The sequence below is a fragment of the Limulus polyphemus genome, unplaced genomic scaffold (genome assembly GCF_000517525.1).
Source record: "Limulus polyphemus unplaced genomic scaffold, Limulus_polyphemus-2.1.2 Scaffold216, whole genome shotgun sequence".
Taxonomy (NCBI): domain Eukaryota; kingdom Metazoa; phylum Arthropoda; class Merostomata; order Xiphosura; family Limulidae; genus Limulus; species Limulus polyphemus.
This window is the reverse complement of record NW_013665826.1, coordinates 58,938-72,305: the sequence shown is the minus strand read 5'-3', so window position 1 is coordinate 72,305 and position 13,368 is coordinate 58,938. Positions and strand designations below refer to the sequence as shown.

Genomic DNA, 13,368 nt, shown 5'->3' with positions numbered 1-13,368 from the left:
GCACATTATAACGCCCCCATGGCTGAAAAGGGCGAATTTGGATTCGTCGATCATATTCTTTCCCAACATGATCTCTTCCTCTTTCAATACATCCAATAAACCACCAGCTCGTGTTTTTTTTTATATCTAAAGATTCTTTGCTAAATTATGTGACATTAAAATAATATATGTTAAGATAAACCTGCATATGAGCGTAGCTATCATTAAACATTGTGTTCACCGTTTAAATGTCAAAATCATAAACCTAAGTAATTTTAGGATTTTTGTTCTGAAAATATATACTCGTTATAAATTTCTGAAACCTATCATTATCAAGTTTCTTATGTTAATAAGTCGAGCCTTCTGGTGGTTTGGTTACAATCGTACTTCCCCAGAGCACTTTTCAACATTAAAAAGTTCAGAATTTTCTGTACCAACATCTGTATATGTAAAGTTAACCGATGGATTCATTGTTAACATGAGACGCCCTCTTACGTATCGGAATACTTATTTAATTTGATTATTAAGTCTAATCTAAAATAATTGAAAGTAGGCCTAGAATTGTACTGCCTTTTGATGTCAAAACCTGTTTAGTTGCATCAACATTTGAAGTCTATTAAAACATGGTAAGGTTATACATTTTTTATTAAAATTAAGAATTTTTTTTTTCTTGTCTAAACGCTTCAAAGGAGATAAACTTAAAAGGTGAATGATACAAGCGGTATGAGTAAATATTTTAATCTGAAGTGGTTACATATCATGATTACAAGTATATTTATATATATATATATATAGGTATCCGTGTGTGTTATTTACATGTTTGTCATAGAAATTGTCCCTTAAGCGTATTTCATCTCAGGTACCTCACTGTAGACTTTAAAACGTGTGTTTACTTTTTAATCCTTTCTTGCGTCATGCAAACACAGTGATGTAATTTATATATACATGTGTATGTGCGTGTGTGGATTTAATTGACTTTAAGCTCCTATTTCGCTCTGCCGTGATTTATATATACATGTGTATGTGCGTGTGTGGATTCAATTGACTTTAAGCTCCTATTTCGCTCTGCCATGGACACAAAATCGGTTTACCGAATTGACCATGATTTAAAGGACACACAAGTATTCTACATTTTGAAAGAACTCGATTGATCTTTATTGTAGACAAAGTAATTCCTTTCGTTATCGCCAGGTGGTTTCCATGACTTCGTTTATTACACCTTTCTTGTAAGATTACTAGCAGTCATTCCCAGTTCCTGTAGTTACATACAACGTACAAAACAAAATGTTTGAAGTCTCAAGTTGGGCAGTTTTTTGGTAGTACGGAGATAGATTAATAGAGCTGACCAAGATAACATATCTTTTATACGAATTGACAACCTAATCCACCTCATAGTTAATTATGTGAATTGTACATTCTTACCGTGTTAGTGTAGCTGGAGCGGCCTATAGGAACTTACTGGTTTAACACTCGGAATAATGTTTAATGAAAAGTTACACTGCGTTCCTCTTTAATATTAACAGATTAACTTCAAATTCAAACTCAGCGTACGAGTATAAACTGCACGTCAGATACGTCATAAACAAGTCATACTATTTCGAGCGAAAATAAATGACTTAAAGATGGTATATTATGTGTTATAAACAACAGTATAACAGCTGCTTCTATAACTATAAAGTCGTGATTTGAAGTTGGTATATTATGTGTTATAAACAACAGTATAACAGCTGCTTCTATAACTATAAAGTCGTGATTTGAAGTTGGTATATTATGTGTTATAAACAACAGTATAACAGTTGCTTCTATAACTATAAAGTCGTGATTTGAAGTTAGTATATTATGTGTTATAAACAACAGTATAACAGCTGCTTCTATAACTATAAAGTCGTGATTTGAAGTTGGTATATTATGTGTTATAAACAACAGTATAACAGCTGCTTCTATAACTAATAGAAGCAGCTGTTATACTGTTGTTTATAACACATAATATACCAACTTCAAATCACGACTTTAATCTATAAATATTAGAAAGTATGTCAAATCAGTCGATTATCCAGTATTTTGTTCGAGTATATCGTCACTAGCTTACAGAACGTCTATAAATATTAGAAAGTATGCCATATCAGCCGGTTATCCAGTATTTTGTTGGAGTACATCGTCACTGTTGTTTATAACACATAATACACCATCTTCAAATCACGACTTTATAGTTATAGAAGCAGCTGTTATACTATTGTTTATAACACATAATATACCATCTTCAAATCACGACTTTATAGTTATAGAAGCAGCTGTTATACTGTTGTTTATAACACATAATATACCAACTTCAAATCACGACTTTATAGTGTTCTGTAAGCTAGTGACGATGTACTCCAACAAAATACTGGATAATCGACTGATTTGACATACTTTTTTAATACTGTAATAGAGTGAAGTATTATCCCAAATATTCTATATATAATATAGGTATTTTTAGTTCTATTTATACTATAGAAATGATACAGTGATATAATAATAAGTCTTATGAAATAGCTTTAAATTAAAGTAACATTAATTTTTTTTTACTCATGTTGTAATCAATATCATATGAGAAAGAATTAACATTATACAGAGTGTCGTGTAATTGGTCACATACCGGATGCACGAGGGTTTTCAATTTTGCTTTTTACCCACCAGGCTGATTGATCAAGTATCGCAACGGTAAACTCCTTTGTTGTTTTGTTAAAACTTTGTAGTAATAACTTGTTCATAATCGACCAGGATTACTAAGCACAGTATTTCAGTGCACTGTAAGTTCGATACTTTTTTAGAAACAAGCTTGGACAACTGACTGATTTACAAAACGATAGGTTTACAAACTTTTAGAAACAAGTCTGAAATACTGATTGGTTTACAAAACTTGTCAATAGACAAGTCTAACTATTGATTGGTTTCAACAGTTTTCAATAAATCAGTAATTGGTTAAAGCTATTTGTTATCATTAAGTAAAATGCCATTACAAAAGGTGCGAGTTGTGGCGTAAATTATCAAAGGAATTTAACGAGTGATCGAGTGAGTGGGTTATTTATGGCCAACAATAAACATGAAATTTCCTAATACACACGGCCTTATTAATCAGTTGTTCTCAAAGTGCAGTCCGTTGACCACTGTTGGTTCGCAAGAGTCTTCCAGGTGATCCACAGGGTGGTTCAAATTGCAATCACATCAAAAGCAGCGCCATTCTTACCATTAATTCTGATGAGTTTTATAATTTTTATTTTTTGCGGTGGAAATCGAAAGCGATTGGAATATGACCGGTAGGTCAGAGTGATATTTTGCCCCGCCGAAATGGTCCGCAGACGAAAACGTTTTAGATCCACTGCTGTTAATACAGAAGGATTTTAGGTTGCAAGGTCTGACGTCTAGATAAAAAGATCGACCGGCAGGTCAGCAGGCAGGCAGATGAACAAGCTGTCAGACAGAAAACAGATAAGAGCAGGCAGGTAGAGGGGCAAACAGGAAAGCAAAGATAAACAGATAGACAAACACACAGACAGTTAAATAAACAGATAGGAAGGTAAATAGGCTGTTAGGAAGGCAGTCAGATAAAAAATGAGACAGACAAGCAGCTCTATTAGAGAGATAGACAAATACCCAAACAAACAGACAGACAGATAGATAGAAATACACGCATAGGGTGTAAGAGAGATTTGATTTATAATATTTCAGTGAAATTGGAGCAATATTTTGTTATTTCTTTTAAGAAACAACTGGTTTGTATATATAATATTTTCACTAAAATAAAAAAAACAAGACATGAAAATGGAATCAATTAACAAAAGTCTCAGATTACACTACAAATTTCCTACAACAAAGTATGTTAAACAAAAAACAGAACATTACGATACATCGAGCGTTCTTACCTGATATTTTCATACATTCTAATCGGTTTACATTTCAATTTCCCAGTTATAATCAGTTTGTTTTATAGAAATGTTTTCGCTAACTAATTTATTGGTTATTGATTTAGTTCGGAAGATCTTTTTCGTTATTTCAATGTTTCTAATTATTTTGCATTGTTAGTTTAGTATGTGGATTTAGGAGAAATCTAAATCTCCTACGCTGGCCTAACCTTTTAGATTATTATTGGGATTACAGCCGAAAAAGTAGTTAACAGCTAATGTCCCGCTGATGATTTAATGCATTCTAATCTTTATATATCTTACTTTTCTTGTGACATTACATACTTCTGGTCAGGTTTTTTAATATTGAATTGGCTTCATTAATTTACTAGTTCTGATATATATATATATACACCGAAATAGTTCCGATTTCATTCTATAAATATCCAAAATACGTATATATATATATTAATTTTCTGTTATGTCTACACAGTATAAATGTTTTTCTAATTAATTTCTAAACTGGTAAACGTAAACAACACTCTCTACCTGTATTATGACTTCTAATTTCTCCCGGTGTTCTAGAATCGTCTTCTGAAGTTGCCTGATTGTCACTTCTGTAACAAGAGAGAGAAACTGACATGAAACGTGAGCATAAACGACCTCACGTGCAATGAGCGCGAGGGAATGACTGCTGGGCACGTGATAGACTAAGCGGGCTTACAACATCTTTGGGAGGTGTTACAAACTAACAGAAATCGCTGTATAAATTTTAACAATCTTTGTGTCCGACGCGACAGTGAGAAATGTTAGTAGTATTTCTGAGTCATAAATTAAAGTAGGTGGTCGTTTGAAGAACACAGGTGCGGTAGTATGTGAAAAATGAATTACAAAAAAAGTCTTTGTTATCACGGCCCAGATGCTAGTGTACTTTCGCCAATGGGTAATAATGAGTTGTAGGTCCTTACGAAGATAAATAATGTCGAATTTAAGCTTATCAAATTGCTAAACCTCACTTATTATAAATGTTCAAACGCTGTGATTTTGGGTTAATTGTTATAAAGTTCTATGTATAATGATGAGTTTAACCACATGGAAACTATAATATTCATTAAAGGCAAAAATGTAATGATTGTTTGTACGTGAATGTTGAAACCATTACACAAGCAAAATCCGAGTTTCATGTTAAATCGACTATAAAAACAGGCTGAAGGTATCAGACTTTTATCTTATAGCACCCTGTACTTAGATAACTATGCACAACATCGCTGTGTGAAACGAAGCTGAGAGTATGAAATATTTACCTTATAGCACCCTGTACTTAAATACCTGTGCACAACATCGCTGTGTGAAACGAAGCTGAGAGTATGAAATATTTACCTTATAGCACCCTGTACTTAGATACCTGTGCACAACATCGCTGTGTGAAACGAGGCTGAGAGTATCAAATCTTTACCTTATGGCACCTCGTACTTAGAATTTAGATACCTGTGCACAACATTGCGACATAGGCCTGATCACTCGACTACAATGTAGGATACTTACACGTTGAAATACGATACTCTCCGCTAACAGTTGTCAGTTACATCTCACATCATTAACTCGATATACGTCGCCAAACTCTAACTCATGCCAGACCTGATGTTTTTCAGAATAGTGACACTAATTCTGTATGTTTCTTTCTCAGCACTGTCGTCTCTAAAGGGGAAAAAAACTATCCCGAATCATACAACGTTTCTTCCACTTGGTGTGTAGGGGTATATAAAAAGTAGCCTCGGGGGGCCTGGTATACATATACTGTGGACGATTGTAGGTTTCTTACAATATGCACTGTCCCATAGCAGAACAAATTTATTGATGTTTGTGAACGGTGCACATAACACATCAAAATACGGACCTATAGATACGTATAAATATCATTGTATGAACAGAAAGCAGCCTGCACCGGCCTTGGTCCATTATGGGCGTTGGGAAGGAGCACAAGCTCTATGACCTTAAGGCGATTTGCAAGGGCTTAGTACATATACATCACGAAGTTAATGGAGCAGCACTGTGGAAAGTTACAACCGTTTGAACTGTCATCAAAATTTATTTGGTCCAATCATCAAAACGACACCCAGTTTGTGAAGGGAAGTGTAAACATAAATTAATGGGGGGATATAGCGAACAGGGGATATACAAATGTACATGATAAAGTATCCGCGCTACCACTAATCTAAGAACTTTGAAAGTGGCCTTTCTCACGACTGTAGGCTGTTTAAACTTTCTGAACCTAGTCGAACAGTTGGATAAACACTATTATAGAAAATAGCCTTCACATACCTGTCTAAGCACTTATTTCTACCCACATAGGACGATCGTCTACAAAACAATCTCCGCAGACTCACGTAACTTGTTTCACACAACTGTGTGAACATTATATCACTGGGATACCTTCAACGTGATGCGTGAATTCATTTCACTGGACAAACTTTAAATAACCATTTGAATTTCATTACACTATATGAACTTCATACAACTGCTTGTTTATTATAATACCTAATCTAGATATAGGTGTAAACCTTACTACACTGAACAACCTACAGATAGATGTGTTTCTTTAGTACACTAAACAACCTATAGATAGATTGAAAACTTTACTACACTGAACCTACAGATAGATTGTTAACTTTAGTACAGTGAAAATAAGACAGATTGTTAACTTTAGTACACTGAAACTACAGACAGATTGTTAATTTTAGTTCACTGAACATGCAGACAGATTGATAACTTTAGTACACTGAACATGCAAATAGATTGTTAACTTTAGTACACTGAACAACCTACAGATATATTGCTAACTTTAGTCCATGAACAACCTACAGATGGATTGCTAACTTTAGTACACTGAATAACCTACAGATTGTAAAATTTAGTCCACTGAACAACCTACAGATAGATTGCTAACTTTAGTACACTGAACAACCTACAGATTGTAAAATTTAGTCCACTGAACAACCTACAGATAGACTGCTAACTTTAGTACACTGAACAACCTACAGATAGATTGCTAACTTTAATACACTGAACAACCTACAGATAGAATGCTAACTTTAGTACACTGAACAACCTACAGATGGATTGCTAACTTTTGTACGCTGAACAACCTACAGATTGTAAAATTTAGTCCACTGAACAACCTACAGATAGACTGCTAACTTTAATACACTGAACAACCTAAAGATAGAATGCTAACTTTAGTACACTGAACAACCTACAGATGGATTGCTAACTTTTGTATACTGAATAATCTACAGATAGATTGCTAACTTTAGTACACTGAATAACCTACAGATTGTAAAATTTAGTACACTGAACAACCTACAGATAGATTGTTAACCTTAGTCCACTGAACAACCTACAGATAGATTGCTAACTTTAGTCCACTGAACAACCTACAGATAGATTGCTAACTTTAGTCCATTGAACAACCTACGGATAGATTGTTAATCTTAGAATACTGAACAACCTACAGATCTATGTATTAACTTTACTACACTGCATGAACAACTTACGTATAGTTGTTTAAACTTTCAGCACACTGAATAACCTATACATTGATGTGACATACTGAGCAACCTACAGATAGATTGTTAAATTTAGTACACTGAATAACTTATACATTGATATGGCATACTGAGCAACCTACTCTTAATTTTGTGAATGTTAGTACATTGGAAAATCCTCACATAATTGTGCGAACTCAGCTAAGGTAGTCAGCTTTCACACACAGAACTTCTGTTGTTGTTTTTTTCAGGAAAAAAAAACGCAAAACGATGCTTTTAATGAAACCCTTTACAGAATATTGATCTCCACAGCCCTAGCAATATCTGCCGCCCAGCTAGTACTCCTTTCTCTCTTTTGATGGCAGCGGTTATATAAATCAAATCGTTTTGCAATGACAGTTACCCAATTCGAGCTGCTGTAATTCTCAACTGTAGTAAACACAATAAATCAAAGACTAGTATTTAACTACCCCAAATAAGTATTCTGATGTTTAGTCAGGAGGTTTAGAAGTAAGGCTTTCACTCAAGCCGTGCAGTCTATGTAACACAAATAAATACACATCTCTATAAGGTGCAAGAAAACGTGCTGCTGTAAAAGTAGGAGAAAAACGAGGCTTGTGTAGTCGCTCTATAGAACATTACATAACATTATATAACATTATATACATGTAAGGAAAGGTTTCACAGCCGTGCTTCAGTATTATGGGAAAAGTTTGGCGTTCCAAAAAATTATAATAATAAAAGGAAATTATTTTATTAAAAATTGATTATCAACCACTATATCCCTTAAGTAGGGATGAATCTGATATAAAGGGGATTAACTGTGAAAATAGAGATATGGCTGGACAAAAGCTATCATTTTCTGACTTGTTAACGGAATCGTTCTTTCATCAACGTAGCCCGAAGATAGAAGAGAATGCTTCTAAAAGAGGGATGAGGATGTTAGAGATAGGGGGGGGGGGGATAGGAAACTGACAAGTAACGTGTGCGTATTAAATACTTATATTCCTAATTTAATACAATATATTCTGTTTCGGTCTTTTCTCCACTTGCCATCACAGATCGTTTTTCTTTTTCACCCCTTTTTACTTTCTCTTCCTATTCTCCTCTCAGTTCTTTTTTTTCAACGTTTTTATGTCTATTTTATACGAGCTTTATTTATTTATTTACTTAATTTTTTTCATAGTCCTGTTACTCTATTATTCTACCGCCATTTTTTTCCATGTTGAATTTTTTACTTTCTCGCCATGTTAGGCTAAGTAAGTATTCCCTCTATGTAGTGTGAGCTGTCTTCGCTCATCTTACTTTACCTTTCCATTATCATTTTTAATTTAACTAACTGCTTACTTTTTTTTTTACAATTGCTCTCTCTCTACTCTTTTTTTCTTACGTATTTTTATCTTTTCTTTTTCAATTTATTTTAATTACATTATCAAAAATCGTGCGTCGTCGATTTTATGGGAGTCCGCTCTATCCGAGTGATTATATTTAATACAAACAGCTTTAGAGAAGAATATCACGCCGACGGCTCGCTCAGGTGTCACACCACATGGAGCTTGTACCTACTTCGCTTAAACCTAGAGTAACACATAAATACAAACCTACGTCTACGTGCATCCACGCCCTCGTTGGACTACGGTTCTCTCGTCGCCATCATAAAGTTTGAAAAGGAACAAGACTCCTAACAGCCTCTGTCAACGTCATATTTGGCCCATCATAATCCACGTTGATGTATAACACCCTGTTGAGCGCACCACCCAAAGCTTTGTCTGAGTACGTCCAGATGGCAGCATATGTACTCAAAGAAAAATGTGGTAGTCTTATTTCCCGCGAGACTTAGCAGAAGGAGCACGAAGGGAGGCGTTCTTCGCTCGCCGAGGTGAAAGCCAATACTACCGAAGTGCGATCGGGTGCTCTGTACTCGCACTGTCAAAACCCACGCCTCGTTGCCATGGTTACCAATAGCGGCCTACCGGTATAATCATCAATTGCATTCCGCGACCAAGCATGTAAGCACGCAGTTGTATGCAGATCTATCAGATCGCCGAATCAACATCAATTCCCAAATGACCATACTCTTACTTCATGCAAGCGGCTTCATATTAGTGCCTAAGACTATAATTCTATTAACGCGAGCAAACAGACCATGACTGAGCTGCATTTGTAACTTCGAATTAAAAAGGACAAATCCACATAAGCAGAAAGAGTACGGAATAACTTCAGAAACCTAACGTTTATCTATCATAACGTCAATGCTCTGTTTGTGACGAATTACTCAATCTGAGAAGCGCTCTGTTTCTCTTTTTAATGCACATAACTTATATAAAAAAGATATTTCCTAATAATCGAGAAAATCGTTAATATACAAGGTGGCGCCGGGATAAGTGTATAGGTTTGATAATTACTAAATGAACGAATACACATCCGGGTACTTTTCCTTATTTTGTTAAGAATTTACGATATTTCATTTCGAGCGGACTCAATAAACAAACTAAAGAAAAAATGCAAAGAAAGAGATGATTAAAAATATATTTCTATTTCATAATCTTAGTTCTCGATCGTCAGAAAATTGTACATCACCAAAAATACTACTAATAAAACGATTTATATAGATACTCTGTTGAGTTGGGGTGAAATATTCTTCATTTATCTCGTAATCACACAAAAGTTAACCAAATCTACCATGAACTGAGGGTCGCGGGTTCGAATCCCCGTCCCACCAAACATACTCGCCCTTTCAGCCGTGTGGGCGTTATTACCTTACGGCCAATCTCACTATTCGTTGGTAAAAGAGAGCGGGTGGTGATGACTAGCTGCTTTCTCTCTAATCTTTCACTGCTAAAGTAGGGAAGGCTAGCGCAGATAACCCTCTTTTGGCTTTGCACGAAATTCAGAACAAACCAAACCAAATCCGCCATGACTGCACTTGCAACAATATTTACGTAATACATGTACTGATGACGTCATCCCATTCCTACCACAAGAGTACACTCTACGTGATATATTAGGCTAACACTAGCATGAACGTAAAAGAGTTTGTGATCCACGTGAGATGTCAGTAATTCGTAATTTAAATAAAGGAAAAACATATAAAAGTCGAAGAGGTTTACGAAATAGACATGACATTCAATTCACCAGTTGTACTCAAGTCCGCTGATGTTTGATAGTAATAACCTTTCATTCATTGAAGAAGTAGTTTGATAGTCACTTATCTTGCTGTTACTTTCGTTTACGAATTCCACGAAATACAAAATACAGAAAACTGAAATGCAGTACTTAACACGAAGATTGCGTATGTGTTGAAAGCTTCGTTATCCATATGCAACTATATTAATACTTCAAACATATATATTGTCTGTATGTTATACATATTGGTGAAGTGTTACACATTGATTAATACGTGGACTTGTCCTTCTGACTGATGCATTGACGTCACGTGCTGTTGTGAGGAACTGGCTGAACAAAGCAGATAAGCAATCAGACTAACAATCCGTGAGCTACGGCCATTTCAATTTTTCTCATTTGCCACTGCTTTAGTAGTGCTTACTTTCCAATACTGACAACTAGTACTCGGTAGACATGCCTTGCGAATGACGCACACGCACACCGTCCCCGTTAATTTGAAGTTAAGAATAAAGTTACACAACGAGTATCGAAATTCAGTTTTTATCGTTGTAACTCCGCAGATTACCGCTGAGCCACTGAGGGTCCGTCCCCGTTAAACTAACGGAATACATTTGCCACTAAATATATATATATATATACATATAAGTATTTGTGCGTATCAACACGTGTAGTATATATATATATATAATTTAATTTTGTAGAGAAAGAAAACAAATATGTAAATAAATATACGAAAAATATACTTGAAAAAATCAAACCTCAACCACATAACCGGGACACAAATCATCTATACAACATTTAAAACTTTTTTAGTCTAATACTAGTCTTTTCTTTAATTTTTACAATCTGTAAAACGCTTTTTGCTGATGTATGCACATGGCATACTTTATTTAACTTGTTTAGGGTGGTTACTTCTAACATCTAAATAAGAATGGGAAATGTTCGGTTTCTAAATATATATATATATATCAGTTTCTAAAAAGCCTTTGTCAGATACTTTCATTGATATATCTAGTTTTATAATACTTTTCAACAGTAAATGTAATGTTTGGATCCAGATAATTGAAAACTCGATTAAATAAAATTAAACCAGTTTAAATCTTCATTCCAAATAGGAAGGTAATCAATGTATCTATGTGACATCACATAAGAGCTAACATTTAACTCTATTCTTTGGACAATAAGAGCTAACATTTAACTCTATTCTTTGGACAATAAGAGCTAACATTTAACTCTATTCTTTGGGCAACAATGAGATACATCTTCTCCTCTAAGAAGCTCATTACTACAATAGCAGAGATTGGTGACATTTTTGTACCTGTAGTGATTTCTCTTATTTGATGGTAGAAATAAACAGCTTCGATTAAAAATTCCACAATAATGGTAGAATGTAAAAGTTCTGCATAACGTTCACAAAAAACAAAAAAACAAGGCAATTTACAGCCGTAATACCAAATCCACCTTCAATATTGGTGTAACTAGTGTATAAAGATACTACATCTAGTGTAATTAAACTGGTATTCTCTCCAGATGCACCAGGTACTTTCGATATAAAGTTTGTTTGTTTTTGAAGTTTGCGCAAAGCGACACGAGGGCTATCTGCGCTAGCCGTCCCTAATTTAGCACTGTAAGACTAGAAGGAAGGCAGCTAGTCATCACCACCCACCGCCAACTCTTGGGCTACTCTTTTACCAACGAATAGTGGGATTGACCGTCACATTATAACGCCCCCACGGCTGAAAGGGCGAGCATGTTTGGTGGGACGGGGATTCGAACCCACGACCCTCAGATTGCGAGTCGAGCGCCTTATCCACCTGGCCATGCCGGACCTCGATATAAAGTATAAATCATCTCACATAACTCGTCACTTTGAAAATATACAGTTTTAACAGTTCATCCATAAAAGAACCAGTACGGGGAGTAGAATATTGGTGCTCTGCAACAGTATAGGTTTACTAGGGCAAGAATAAGATTCAAACAACTTGGACATAATTAAAAGTTAAATTAAAACATGCATTAATAATATCTTAGTATTTATGTATTTTTGGTAAAATAACGTTACATTTGCAATTTTGAATAATAATCTATTTATAGTTTATTAAGTTATTCCTTGTACATGCGAATAAAATATTTAATATTGTGTAATATAGCTTTATCATAATCATTGTTCTTAAGTTTCATATAAGTTGTTTTTCTCTTAAATGTTGCATAACCACGATATCATAAAACGTATTTGAAATTCAAATTAACGTATTCCGTTTATCAGCTTTTCTTAAAGATTGTCTTTGGAACATATATTACGTAGCATTTTCATGTCAGAATTATTACAAATGTTCATATTAAGTTCAAATCAAAGATATTTTCTATCTGCTTACATAATGTACTCTGTTCAAAACTTATTCTAGTTGTTGGTTAAAAAACTTGATTTACCACTTAAAAAAGCCCCCCCCCCCAGTGGCACAGCGGTATTTTTGCGGACTTACAACGCTAAAATCCGGATTTCGATACATGTGCACAAATAGCCCATTGTGTTGCTTTATGCTTAACTTTAAACAAACAAATTTCTTAAAATGACATCATCTTCGTTATGCCTCCAGTGGCTCAGCGGTAAGTCTGAAGGCTTATAACGCCAAACAACATATTTCAATACCCGTGGTGGGTATAACACAGATAGTCCATTGTGTAGCTTTATGCATAGCAACAAAAAACTAAACAAACAAACAATTAAGTCTTTGTTATGAGTTTGATCTTACTGTGTATACAACTCTTTTTGGTCTGATTTGTCCAGTAAAACCATTTATATCTTGTTCTATTTGTAAGTTGATTATTATATA

General features: G+C 34.7%; 1 protein-coding gene across 8 annotated transcripts in view; it reads right to left on the bottom strand.

Annotated features, from left to right (window-relative positions):
- Window positions 1–13,368, bottom strand: part of LOC106478485 (homeobox protein cut-like) — a 153,296-nt gene that overhangs the window by 92,071 nt on the left and 47,857 nt on the right. For 5 of the 8 annotated variants that reach the window (XM_022382094.1, XM_022382093.1, XM_022382091.1 and 2 more), the window contains one exon: window positions 4,413–4,480. The exons of 1 other annotated variant lie outside the window; for it this stretch is intronic. Coding sequence is in view for 1 of the 7 variants with exons in the window: in XM_022382089.1 (XP_022237797.1) it covers window positions 4,413–4,480; window positions 9,010–9,025 (84 nt within the window). In the remaining 6 variants the exon portion in view is untranslated. Of the gene's footprint in view, window positions 1–4,412; window positions 4,481–9,009; window positions 9,598–13,368 lie in introns of those variants that run through there. 2 more of the 8 variants (XM_022382092.1, XM_022382089.1) reach the window with 1 other exon arrangement.